A 13,165-nucleotide genomic window follows, 5' to 3' on the forward strand; every position below is an offset into this window, starting at 1 on the left:
GTGTTGAAGACTCTCCTTCGCACTTCCATTAGCTGAGTAACGTGATACTGATCTAATATACATATATACACATTATATGGTCGAAAACGCTTTCTTTTACCTTTTACATACTTTTCAACGAATCAAGTATACCCTTTTACTCTATGAGAAACGGGTACATTATTAATAAAATCTGTCCTTACAACATCAAAACGGATCATTAACTAAAGGTTTCCAAATACAAACATTTCCTGAAGAAACTTTAAAAAAGTTTGCTAAAACAAGTTTCACTGTCAATAAAACTTTCTTTTAATATGAGCGCTCAAAAATATTTATGTCAATCACTAATGATGTTTGACAGAGGAAAGATTATAGCAAATACGTTAAAGATGCTCTTGTCCCGTTAAGTAATATCAATCGGCCCGAAGATTACTGAGTGGAAGAATATAGGTATTATTATTAAGCGCATGGTCATGGTGCATAGCCAGGCCAATGTTTGTGTTTAAATTCACGAATTTATTAACGCCCACAAGCCGCACAAAACTTTCACGCCCACACTTTTGAAAAATGTTTTGATATTTTTTCATTTTTTTATAAGTATTGTAAATTTTTCGATCTGCAAAAAAACTTTGGGCAACGCCTACCGTAACGCCCACAAACCAACCAATACTGCCACGCCCACACTTTTGAAAAATCGTATTATTGTTTTTGCACATTTTTGTTAGGCTTGTAAATTTCTCTCTCAAAAAAAATTTTTTTGCCACGCCCACTCCAACGCCCACAAGCCGCCAAAAACTGTCAGTGTTGGCGTGGGAACATGAATCGACAAACTTGCGCTGCGTCTGTCTCTGAAGTTTGTATGCCTAATCTCAACTTTCTAGCTTTTGTAGTTCCTGAGATCTCAGCGTTCATACGGACGGACAGACAGACGGACGGACAGACGGACATGGCCAGATCGACTCGACTATTGATCCTGATCAAGAATATATATACTTTATATGGTCGGAAACGCTTCCTTCTGCCTGTTACATACGAATCTAGTATACCCGTCGGAAGTCTTACGCTGAACAAGCGCAAGTATATACATGCAAAAATTGTTAGTGACATTCAATTTGGACCATTTTAGTGAAGCAGGACAATTTATCGTTTGCAAACGCAATATAAACTATAAAAACAAAATTCTTTGTGACTCTTAACGTGGATGGCAACATAGCGACCGTGACAAGTGCTCACACAATGCACTCACATGTAATGCACTCTATGTAACACATGGATGACAATACTACAAATTTAACAGCTGAATTAAACATAACTATCTTATTAAATGCAATCGTGAAAGAATAAGAATCAACCATATAAAATTAGACCATATCTTGGCACAATCAGTAGTAGATTGTCTTAAAACAGGTTCGTCCATACCATTTAAGTACTACGGCAAGGCAGAAAGTCTACAGAGCTATTAAATAGACAAGAAAAACGTAAAACAGCCAACATACATAAAAAAGGTTAAGCAATTAAGCAAAGCCCTAAAAGGATATTTTATGAACGATACTGAGATGTATCAAATAAGTTCAGTACAGCACAGGGCCGTCAAATCAATGACCAACAAGAAAGAATGCTATAGTCGACTATCCGATATCCGTTACTCAGCAAGTGGAAGTGCGAACGACCACTTGTCCAATTTTTCTAGCATATTGTTAGGAATAGGGGAATACAAAATAAAATGAAAAAAATTAAAAAAGAGAGAGCGCTATAGTCGAGTTCGCCGACTATCAGATACCCGTTGCAAATAAAAACAAGAGAGAACGCTATAGTCGAGTTCCCCGACTATCTGATACCCGTTACTCAGCTGGTGGAAGTGCAAAAAAGAAGTTTCCATACTGACAGTTTTTGGCGGTTTGTGGGCGTTAGAGTCGGCGTGACAAAAAGTTTTTTTCCAAATCGATAAAAATCAAAAGACTAATACAAAAATGAAAAAATATATAAACATTTTTCAAAAGTGTGGGCGTGGCAGCTTTGGGCGGTTTGTGGGCGTTAGAGTGGGCGTGGCAAAAAGGTTTTGGCAAATCGATAGAAATTTACAAGACCAATACAATAATGAAAAAATATCAAATTATTTTTCAAAACTGTAGGCGTGGCAGTTTTGGGCGGTTTGAGAGCGTTAGAGTGGGCGTGGCAACATGAATCAACAAACTTGCGCTGCTTCTATGTCTCTGGAGTCTGTATGCCTTATCTCAATATTCTAGCTTCTACGAGTAACGGGTATAAATATCTTTGTTAAACCCCAAAGATACACGTTAATGTTAAAACGTATCCCATTAAAATATTGTACTGGAATATTATATTGGAATATTCATATACTTTTCAAAAACTTAAAAATACATTTTTATTAAAAAGATCATAGGAATGTGACGCGCAACACGCGAAACTTGTCGAAATAGTCTCTCAGATATAAAGCTATATGCATGAAACATTTTTTTTTAAATTTTAATCGATTTGCCAAAAAACGTCCTCCCTAACGACCACAAAAAGTCCAAAACTATTACGCCACTTGGAAAAAATTAAGATTTTGTTAATTTTTTATTTCTCGTTCCCACTTCCACTAGCTGAGTAACGGGTATCTGATAGCGGGGAACTTTACTATAGCACTCTCTCGTGTTCTTTTTTGTAATGGATAAATGCTGTTATTTTATAAAATTTAAACTAACTACATAAAATTAGGACTGGCAATATTATCCCCAACATTAGCAACATTAGCAAATAAACAATGCGTTAATAGCTACGAACTTGCCGTATAATGTATGTATACAAAAAATCTATAAACCTAAAAATCTTTAACATACGTAGATCTGAGATTTTGATTGTTAAGCCCAAACATACAAAATTGATTGCCTTGAACGAAAAAACTATTTGTAGATGTGTCAAGAAACACGCGCTAATATCTGCCTGTAAATCTGAAAACAGCAGTTAATGAAACATTAAATATTTGCCTTGTAGCCCACCTAATTCTTTAAAAACCGGTTTCTATGCCAATAATCCCAATGACTAGTCAGACAACAATCGCACACAATCTGTTGTGATAATGAACAACGAGCGACAAGATACTGCGTTATTTATAGCTAGATTAACTTATAAAACAGTTCTTCTTATTCATCGCAACTTTGTTACTTAATTGACGAAGTTTACTCATTTGCGAATATTGCTAGGACGACGATATTTAAGTTGGCAAGAAATGGGTTTTCACTAAACTAATGGATGGGTAGTGGGAGTGCGATAGGAGTAGCCAGAAGTTGCTGTCGTCGAGATGGGTCGATGTGTTACCGATGTGGTGGTCGCTATTGTGATTCCTGCAGCGGTACTGGCTGGTAGCTCGGGATGTATAGTGGGGATCGGCGTTTCGACAGAACCTTCTGTTGTTGTCGAGTAAAAAAGTTGAGTAGTCCTACTAGATTCATCCGGAGCAAAGTCTGTGTTTACCTCGGTGGTATGGTGTGTCACGGGCTGTTCGGTGGTGCTAGTGGCGCTTGTGGGACCGAAAAACTTTACAGACTTATTGAAACCAATACGGAAGCTCCCGGAAGAAGATTTGGCCTGTAGCACGCTGTTTAACAGTTGAATTTTTGAAGATATAAGGTTGGAGATGAGCTGGGTGGTGTCAGGCGATGCTCCCACTGTATTCTGGTAACTGCCACTGGAGTAACCTGAAGAGAAACCAGTAACACTTAAGTTTGTAATTTATCCCAAACGACAAATAATATACCTCCGCTGGGAGCAAAAACCTTAATAAGGACAGGTTTTCCTTCTGCCATGATGGCCCCACTGAACGCGATAAGAACACAAATCGATATAGTTCTCAGCATGCTGTTGGCGACTACTTTTTGACTAGTAGCCACAAATCTGCGTTCGCTTTTATAGCGTTCTTTGAAAGAGTTAGTTGTTATTGTTGCCTTTTGATGGCTCCAGCTGAATGATATTTGTACGACAAGCACTTCGCTATATGTTAGACCTCAAGTGGTTAGCATATGAACATACCGGTGCGTCTAGATGAGGCCACCGCTGCTATAAGGTGGTAAGTATTGCTAATGCTTTTAGTTTTTTGTCTGAAACAACAATCAAACAGCTATATTGGGTTTTATAACATTTAACTTGAAACTTATTTTCAATTTTATTCACTAGTTTTCTATGGATGTTATTTGAGGATTTTTTTTCAAGTTTTCTTATTATTACATAAATAAACTACATAACTTTACTAAGTAATAATTGAAATTGAAAAAAAACGCAAACGCCTAAATGGAAATAATCAGCTTGACACCTTTGTGGAGTAAATGGAAATACTAGATTTGTTGAAAAGTATGTAACAGGTAGAAGAAATCGTTTCAGACTCTATAAAGTATATATCCTCTTGATCAGGGTCACGTGTCGGGTCTGACCATAACATAGAAAAAAATTTAAAACAAGAGAGAACTCAATAGTCGAATGCTGCGCTTCCACATAGTCGTCCGCTAGACTAATAGTGACGCTGACATTAAAGGCTAACTATTGTCAGGGTTTGCAAATTCATTCCAGAACCATACGACACCCCGATATTTTTTCACATTTTTGTTAGTCTTGTAAATTTTTTTTTTGATTTGCCAAAAATCTTTTTGTCACGCCCACTCTAACGCCCAAAAAGGTCAGTGTTGTCAACGGTCAGTAACGGGTATCCGATAGTCGCGGAACTCGACTGTAGCGTTTTATCTTGTTTTTTTTTATTTTACTATTTTTTTATAAATGGAACAGCCAGTGTTACTGTTTGATTTATTTATTGGTTAATTTCAGATTATGTCGACACCCATGCGTATGTAGGTTTTTACTGAGAGGCAAAATGTGACTAAATCTAAGCTTTAAATCGTCAGATGATTATGCTAGCTTAATACAGTAAGAAGATAGAAATTATGGAAATGTACTGGGCAAGCTCGCGCCGTGGTGGGATGCTTGCATTGCTGATAAGCGAACAAAGATAAAGAAAGATAAAGGGTGCCTTATTCGGTCGATGCTTCAGAAGCTTTGACGGATAAAGTTCTCCAGAAGCACAAACAGCAGGATTGTCTTCCGTGCGAACATGGTTCCAGCAGTTGCGGGGAAAGTCGTTCAGGATCCTAGCCGTTCGGTTGCAGACGTAGGTGTTCCAACGTCGTCGGGAAGCTAAATGCCATTGTAGCACAATTTCTGAATCTGTCCAGCAGAATTGTTAGGTACGTTTTGACAAAAATAAGCAATCAAGAGAGAAGTAAGGCAGCATTTAGCTCCAATCGTGGAATCGATACGGGCTTGATGGGGCCACCCGAGTTTTGGCGGCAACAAGGGTGACTCGAAAACTACATCCAACTAGGCGTGTGTGGATGCATTGGCGAATATACCGTGGGACTTGGCATTTTTTAAGTGCTGTCAAAACCTCTACCAAGGCTCTCCAGCGCGTGCGTAGAGTTTCAGAAATCGGGTCGTCACATTGGACCTTGTCCACCTTTCTTGGAAGATGAGATTGAGCAGAACTGTGACCGGTTTTACCAGTCCAAGCGGATTATAAATTCTTGATAATTGCGACCAGACTTCTCGTTTCGTGAGAGAAATGGTTGCATCGAAGTCCTTTAGATTGATATACAGGACGTTTTTTCCTGGATTTCATTGGATTCCAAAAATTTTGACTGGAGGAGCTGGATGGGCCTAAAACATCTATCTTCTTCAGGCAATGATTTCAGATGACTCCAACTATTGGAACTCCATTTGCGTAGTTTGAATTTGCCTTTATCCAAGAGTCCGATAAGCTCGTCCTTTAGAATCTTAAGGTCCTCAAAGGTGTGTCACCCTGTTGGAATATCGTCCACATAGGCATCGCGTTCATTCTCAGTCTTGCGCCAACCAATGCGCTAATTGGTGTGCGGCTTGAAGATTTTAATTTCGCAAAACATCTTCTCGATATCTGAATAATAACCTGCAAAAATCCAACCAAAAACAGTATTGAGAGCGATAGGAAAGTCGTTACCAAAGTATTTCCGTTCTCCCGTGTATAGAGACCAGGCTGATTCGATCCAACGATGACATCAATTGCTCGTGATGTGCAGAACGAAGGAAGCTCGTAGATTTGCTTCCACGTAGAAGATGAGGTGTCAATACCTTGGGCTGGGAGTGATTACTTCGTCGACTTGAGTATAATCGAGACCAATTCGATAGTTTAGCCCGAATAAAGAGAACGCAGCTTGATATGTGCGCGTCCGCGGGTAAAGCCCGCACTGTTGGCGGCAAGACCGAGAATAGAAATTCGTGCGTGCGTTCGACGCACGCCTATTCGCTGAACAAATGTTTACGATGCCAAGGTTATTGTAGATCCAGTGTCCAAGAGCAGCCTGCAAGTTGTAGTATTGTCCCAGGCGTCAGCAAGGATGGTTGGCAACAGAGTCAGAGAACTTGCCACCGGAATATTGTCCAGGGTATGATGCGTGAAGTTGTTTTCTGCAGGACACTCGCTACCCAAGTGATGACCGCCACGAGCTAGCGGTTAATTGTGGAAAATGTAGATCCCGCGCGTGAGACTGATGGTCGATCACGGCTGTCACCACTCGGTGTCAACGTAGTTTCCAGGTTGAATTGGCTGCGCCGAGCCATGAACCAAAGTATGATGCTTGCGGCGCACAGTGGCGCATTAGATACAAATGCTATACTAAATTCAAATTTTTGATGAAACAGATCGTTGCGATATTGCATTCGACAGGTAGTTCAAAAGGGTTAAATCCAAAAAATAATTCAAATCGGTTCAGTATTTTAGAAGTTACACGTGTTCAAAGTTAAACCTTTTTTGGGTTGCAAAAAAAGCAGGTAATTTTTGTAGAAAATTCAACTTTGTTGGAGTATATAAATCGATTCCCTACCATTCCCTGGGTTTGGAGTATGAGGTGTTGTTCTTGAATATGTTCTTAATCAGAATCAAAAGAAATCGGGTCCCCCCACGTCCCACCCCGAGTTTCCCAGGCAAAAGATACTTTCAACTCTGCGTAAAAAACGCGCGGCTTAGTGCAAATTCTGCTACAAGCGCAGTCGCTGTGCAGTACGAAATTGTATGGCGGGCATACATTTTTTCCTGTATTGGCGGCTTGTTTTTCAATCCCTGACTTTGTAATGATTTTAAATGAATGTACAATGATTAACTATTCTTCAAAAATATTAAATTAAGTATAATTGAATGATCATTTTTAGTTATTTGTAAAAAAAAAAGGTAAAAATAGATAAAAAATTTAAAAATAGTACCATATAAGCATTTTCAGAGAAAAAAAAGAAAAGTATTTGTCGAATTTGGATACAAATTGAGAAAACTGCCTCAAAAAAAAATAATTTTTGAGTATAAAATCTACTATTTATCACACCGTATTGTATGACCACTTAATCGAAAGGTATTAAAATGACCTTTCATTTAAAAAAAAAAAATAAAAATTATGAAAATACCTCAACTGGTTCAAGAGTCATGATTTTTGTAACCCAAAAGTCCGACAAGTATGTCGCGAGGTACAGTTGCCCACCATATGAGCTGGACTAAATTGAAACAAAGCTTCCTTGCTTTGCGGAATTCCCGTCGAGATGCAATGTCGACTGCTTTGAACTGAGGACATTTAAATGTTGGTGGTTCTGTCGGCACGATGTGCACTTTGGCTTCTTCCGTCGTGGATGGGCGCCTACCTATATTTGAATTTATAGCACTCGGAAAGGTCATAAAACTTTTTAAGAATGACCGAATAATTTGCGATTGTTTGTTATATCGCTCGTCCAGCCGATCTCATGCTTTCCGATAGTTATACCCGTTACTCGTAGAGTAAAAGGGTATACTAGATTCGTTGTACGAGTACATTGGCAAAAGTTATCTGTAATAGTATTGAAAATATCGTGTGTTGAACATTACACACTGCCAAAAACACATACTGTTCGAATTAATAGTGGTTAGGGCTTGTAAATTATTTTAAAGGGGAAAGTCGGCAGCTGAATTATCGTGAGCTGCAATAAAAACCTATCCTAAAATTAAGGGCGAATTGCATGTATTTAATACCAAAACTTTTCTAAATCGTCGCGTGCTTTGCCTGAAAACTAAAGATTTTCGGACATAAATAAAAGCAAAAAAAAATCGAATGAATTGAAAGTCTCTATTGTTATTGTTTTGCATTTCACTTTATTCTCAAAGAGCACAATAGATACATATGTTCTCCGTTTTCTTCGAACTTTCGAACTTTCTAAATGGAGGATGGGATGCAAAGCCTCCCTAACATTTTTTCTGGTAAGTACAAGTAATCTTGAAATTTTATGTATATCAATACATAAATAATAAAAGAATAATGTGATTTATAATGTATAATAACTTAAGGTTATATTTTTATTCTCTAATACCTTTTCTTTCAGTCTTAATGCGTAATTTATAGAAGTGAGACCAACTACGATGAGAAATTCTGGAGAAACGGCAAACAATTTAAGTAATATCTTTCTGTAAGTTTTCTTTCGTATTCGCACAATTTCCTCTAACAATAACACAAATATAAATTAATAAAATATATATTAGGAGTAAGTTTTATTTTTAAGTAAACCCTATGATTAACCCTATGAGGGAGTCCAGCCTGGGATTGCTACAGATTCCGTTTTGTCCGCACTGGTTTCTCAACCGGTGATTCCACCCGTCCCGAATTATTTACCACCACAAAGAAATATTGAGTCCGGACTACCGGCTCAAGTTGGCACTTCAGAAATACAACCTGCAGTGCTAAAACCATTCTCGGTGGTTCCACTAAAGAAACAAATTTTTGTTTCTCGGCTTTCCACTGATCAAACATCATCTGATGTACTGTCTTATATACAAGACAAACCAAAAGGCGACCACATAAAAGTGGAAAAATTTAACTTTTCATATGCTAGGGAACTCATCTTTCAAGATAACTGTCCCAAATGAGCTATTCTCAACCATATGTTCTGGTGATTTTTGGCCGGAAAGTATGATTGTGAAAGAGTTTGAAGCTAAGATTAAAAATAGAAAAAAGGCCCCGTGGGAATTAAACTTCCCACAAGTGGCCAGATCACTGCCCCATCCTCCTCTACTACTTCTACTTCTTTATCTTCAAAAAACTAAAATCTAGTCTCACTATCTGTTATCAAAATGTAAGAGGCTTGTGTAGTAAGGTAACTAATTTGTATTCTAATAGCCTTTCCTTTGCATCCGAAATTATTGTCTTTACAGAGACTTGGTTAAAACCGGAGATACTTAACTCCGAAGTTTTCCCACTAATGTACACAGTATACAGGCATGATCGTCCCCTAGGCGGGGAGGGGGAGTCCTAATTGCTGTTAGGTCTACCCTCACGTCAGAGGAGGTACTTTTTGATGAGTTCCGTAACTTAGAATGTATGTAGTGTATACTAGATTCGTTGAAAAGTATGTAACAGGCAGAAGGAAGGGTTTCCGACCATATAAAGTATATATATTCTTGATCAGGACCAATAGCCGAGTCGATATGACCATGTCCGTCTGTCCGTCTGTCTGTCCGTCCGTATGAACGCTGTGATCTCAGGAACTACAAAAGCTAGAAAGTTGAGACTAAGCATACAGACTCCAGAGACATAGACGCAGCGCAAGTTTGTCGATTCATGTTGCCACGCCCACAAACCGCCCAAAACTGCCACGCCCACACTTTTGAAAAATGTTTTGATATTTTTTCATTTTTGTATTAGTCTTGTAAATTTCTATCGATTTGTCAAAAAACTTTTTGCCACGCCCACTCTAACGCCCCCAAACCGCCCAAAGCTGCAACGCCCACACTTTTGAAAAATGTTTTGAAATTTTTTCATTTTTGTATTGGTCTTGTAAATTTCTATCGATTTGCCAAAAAACTTTTTGCCACGCCCACTCTAACGCCCACAAACCGCCCAAAGCTGCTACTCCCATACTTTTGAAAAATGTTTTGATATGTTTTCATTTTTTTTTTAGTCTTGTAAAATTCTATCGATTTGCCAAAAAACTTTTTGCCACGCCCACTCTAACGCCCTCAAACCGCCCAAAGCTGCTACGCCCACACTTTTGAAAAATGTTTTGATATTATTTCATTTTTGTATTAGTCTCGTAAATTTCTATCGATTTGCCAAAAAACTTTCTGCCACGCCCACAATAACGCCTACAAACGGCCAAGAACTGCGTTTAAGACTCTCCTTCTCTCTTCCACTAGCTGAGTAACGGGTATCAGATAGTCGGGGAACTCGACTATAGCGTTCTTTCTTGTTTTTTTTTTTACGCGCGAGTCCCACGGCTACACCTCCCGCCCAACCGACCGAGGGGCCGTGTATCGTACGGCTCGAATCGCGGGAAGATAGACGCAATATAGAAGACAGTAAAGAACGAGGAAATATATATATATACTAGTAAGATCTTAGAATTTGTTAAATACGTTGGTATAGATCGCTTTAAGTACGGCAGAGAGCCAGAATTAGAGAAAATAGGATAGAATCTATTATAGTCAGAACATAATACTCCGTAGGGATCATGCAACTCATAATTAGATCTACATTGATTTATAATTAACGGTACGTAATTTCTAGTAAATCTGCTTGGAACAGTGAAGTTTAGCCGACCAACCAAGTCGGGACTATCAACTTCACCACGAATAAGGTTAAAAATAAAGACTGTTCCAAGCATCGTTCTACGGTTAGCTAAGGAGGGTAAGTTAATTAGCATAAGCCTACTTGAATAAGGAGGTAATCTAAGGTTTGCATCCCAATTAAGGCGCCGTAAGGCAAAAAATAAGATGTTCTTTTGAACCGATTCAATTCGGTCCGAGTTAACTTCATATTGTGGTCTCCAAACAGGTGATCGAGGATCGGACGGACTAGAGAAATAAATAAGGTTTTGGTCATGTAAGGATCATCAAATTCCTTTGACCACCGTTTTATAAAACCAAGCACACCTCTGGCATTATTGACAATAGACGAAATATGGTCTTAAAATTTAAGTTTAGGGTCCAGAAGAACACCAAGATCATCAGCATGTGTTATTCTGTCCAAAGAGCACCCACTTAAAGTGTAAGTTGCGTGCATTGAGTTGGCACGATAAAAGGTCATAACTTTACACTTAGAGCCATTTAAGTTTAATACGTTATCACGGCACCAGGTTTGAAAGCAATCTAGATCGGATTGTAAGTCCAAATGGCGGGAAATGTCCTTATATTGCAAGCATAATTTTACATCATCAGCGTACATTAGTACACGCGAATGATTTATTATTAAGGGAAGGTCGTTAATAAATAAGTTAAAAAGGAACGGACCTAGGTGGCTCTCTTGCGGGACGCCGGATGTGACTCGGAGAATACAAGAAAGAGAATTTTTAAAGGGGACCCGTTGCGTCCTGCCATTCAGATAACTTAGAATCCAATTTAGGAGATCAACAGGGAAACCTAATAAATCAAGTTTTTTTTATTAAAAGTGAATGATTAACAGAGTCGAATTCTTTACTAAAATCCGTATAAATGACATCTGTTTGAAGATTATTTTTGAAGCCCTGTACTACGAAGGAGGTTAGCTCCAGAAGGTTAGTAGTTGTTGATCTGCGTTTCATGAACCCATGCTGACATGGTGATATAATTGACCTACAAAGGTGCTGCAAATGAGAAGTGATAACGTATTCAAATAGCTTAGGGATAGCAGACAATTTGTAGATTCCTCTGTAATTGCTTGCATCCGATTTTCTACCTTTTTTATGGAGAGGGATCACAAAGGACTCCTTCCATATTTGGGGGAACTGTGTAGATTCCAGAGATAAGTTGAACAATTTCAGTAGAGGTTTGCACAAGGCTTCCGCACGGAATCTAAGCACACAGCCAGGAATTCCGTCGGGACCTGGCGAATAAACAGGCTTAACTCGCTGAAGATCATAAAGCAGTGAGCTTTCGATTAGAGTGGGACAGAATATTAAATTTGACTTTGATACCGCGTAAGAGTAAGGCCGTTCGGAATGAGGTTACGTAGAATGTGTGGTTTGAAAAAACATGGCAAATAGATCGGCTATTGCCTGATCCGATGTTACCGAAGTATTTTCAAAAAATAGCGAAGAAGGGTAACTGGTTGTTTTGCGCTAAGTGTTAACGAAATTATAAAACTGTTTGGGATCCTCAGCTAACTGGAACTTACAACGGTTTAAATAATTCTTATAACACTGAGCATTAGGCACGGTAAAATTTATCCGAGCACTTACATATTTAGAAAATATAGATTGAGAACCGGTATTTTTAAATTTTATATAAAGTCTGGACTAAACATTTCTTAGATGTGTCAACTCTTTATAAAACCAAGGAGGTTTGTTAGAGGTAGACGGATAGTACATCGGAACACAAGAGTTAAAAAATGATTTAATTGCATTATAAAAACAAGAGAGAACGCTATAGTCGAGTTCCCCGACTATCTGATACCCGTTACTCAGCTAGTGGAAGGAAGAAGGAGAGTCTTAAACACAGTTTTTGGCGGTTTGTAGGCGTTATAGTGGGCGTGGCAGAAAGTTTTTTGGCAAATCGCTAGAAATTTACAAGACCAATACAAAAATGAAAAAATATCAAAACATTTTTCAAAAGTGTGGGCGTGGCAGTTTTGGGCCGTTTGTGGGCGTTAGAGTGGGCGTGGCAGCATGATTCGACAAACTTGCGCTGCTTCTGGAGTCTGTATGCTTAATCTCAACTTTCTAGCTTTTGTAGTTCCTGAGATCTCGACGTTTATACGGACGGACAGACGGACGGACAGACGGACATGGCCAGATCGACTCGGCTATTGATCCTGATCAAGAATATATATACTTTATATGGTCGGAAACACTTCCTTCTGCCTGTTACATACTTTTCAACAAATCTAGTATACCCTTTTACTCTACGAGTAACGGGTATAAATATTTACGGTATCGGCCATTATTGCAAGAATAAAGATCGGACCAATTAAAGCCAGATATAAAAAGATTTAGCCCCCGAAAGTTTGCCGTACGAAAACAATGAATTCGTTTGGTTGACTTACTTATTACGGTACCTGTGTCGATTGTCACCTCGAAAGTTGGATGGTATGGATCTTCTGGTGCTACTCTAGTCAGAAACACACTTTCAGGACTTGTAACAAAGCATAGATCCAATAAACGACCAAGACAATTTCGAATATAA

General features: G+C 38.6%; 1 protein-coding gene across 2 annotated transcripts; it reads right to left on the reverse strand.

Annotated features, from left to right (window-relative positions):
• Positions 1–2,755: 2,755 nt before the first annotated feature.
• LOC6535248 lies at positions 2,756–4,059 on the reverse strand. Of its 2 annotated transcripts, XM_015191507.3 has the most exons (3): positions 3,740–4,059; positions 3,457–3,680; positions 3,179–3,389 (listed from the first exon to the last, which is right to left on the reverse strand). In XM_015191507.3, exons 1-3 carry the CDS (start codon positions 3,837–3,839, stop codon positions 3,315–3,317), a joined length of 399 nt encoding a protein of 132 aa, XP_015046993.1. In that variant the 5' UTR covers positions 3,840–4,059; the 3' UTR covers positions 3,179–3,314. The 2 variants fall into 2 exon arrangements, with proteins under 2 accessions (XP_002095904.2, XP_015046993.1); XM_002095868.4 differs by having other exon boundaries at positions 2,756–3,680; positions 3,740–4,056.
• Between the last annotated feature and the right edge of the window lie 9,106 nt (positions 4,060–13,165).

Source organism: Drosophila yakuba, chromosome 3R (genome assembly GCF_016746365.2).
Source record: "Drosophila yakuba strain Tai18E2 chromosome 3R, Prin_Dyak_Tai18E2_2.1, whole genome shotgun sequence".
Classification (NCBI taxonomy): Eukaryota; Metazoa; Arthropoda; class Insecta; order Diptera; family Drosophilidae; genus Drosophila; species Drosophila yakuba.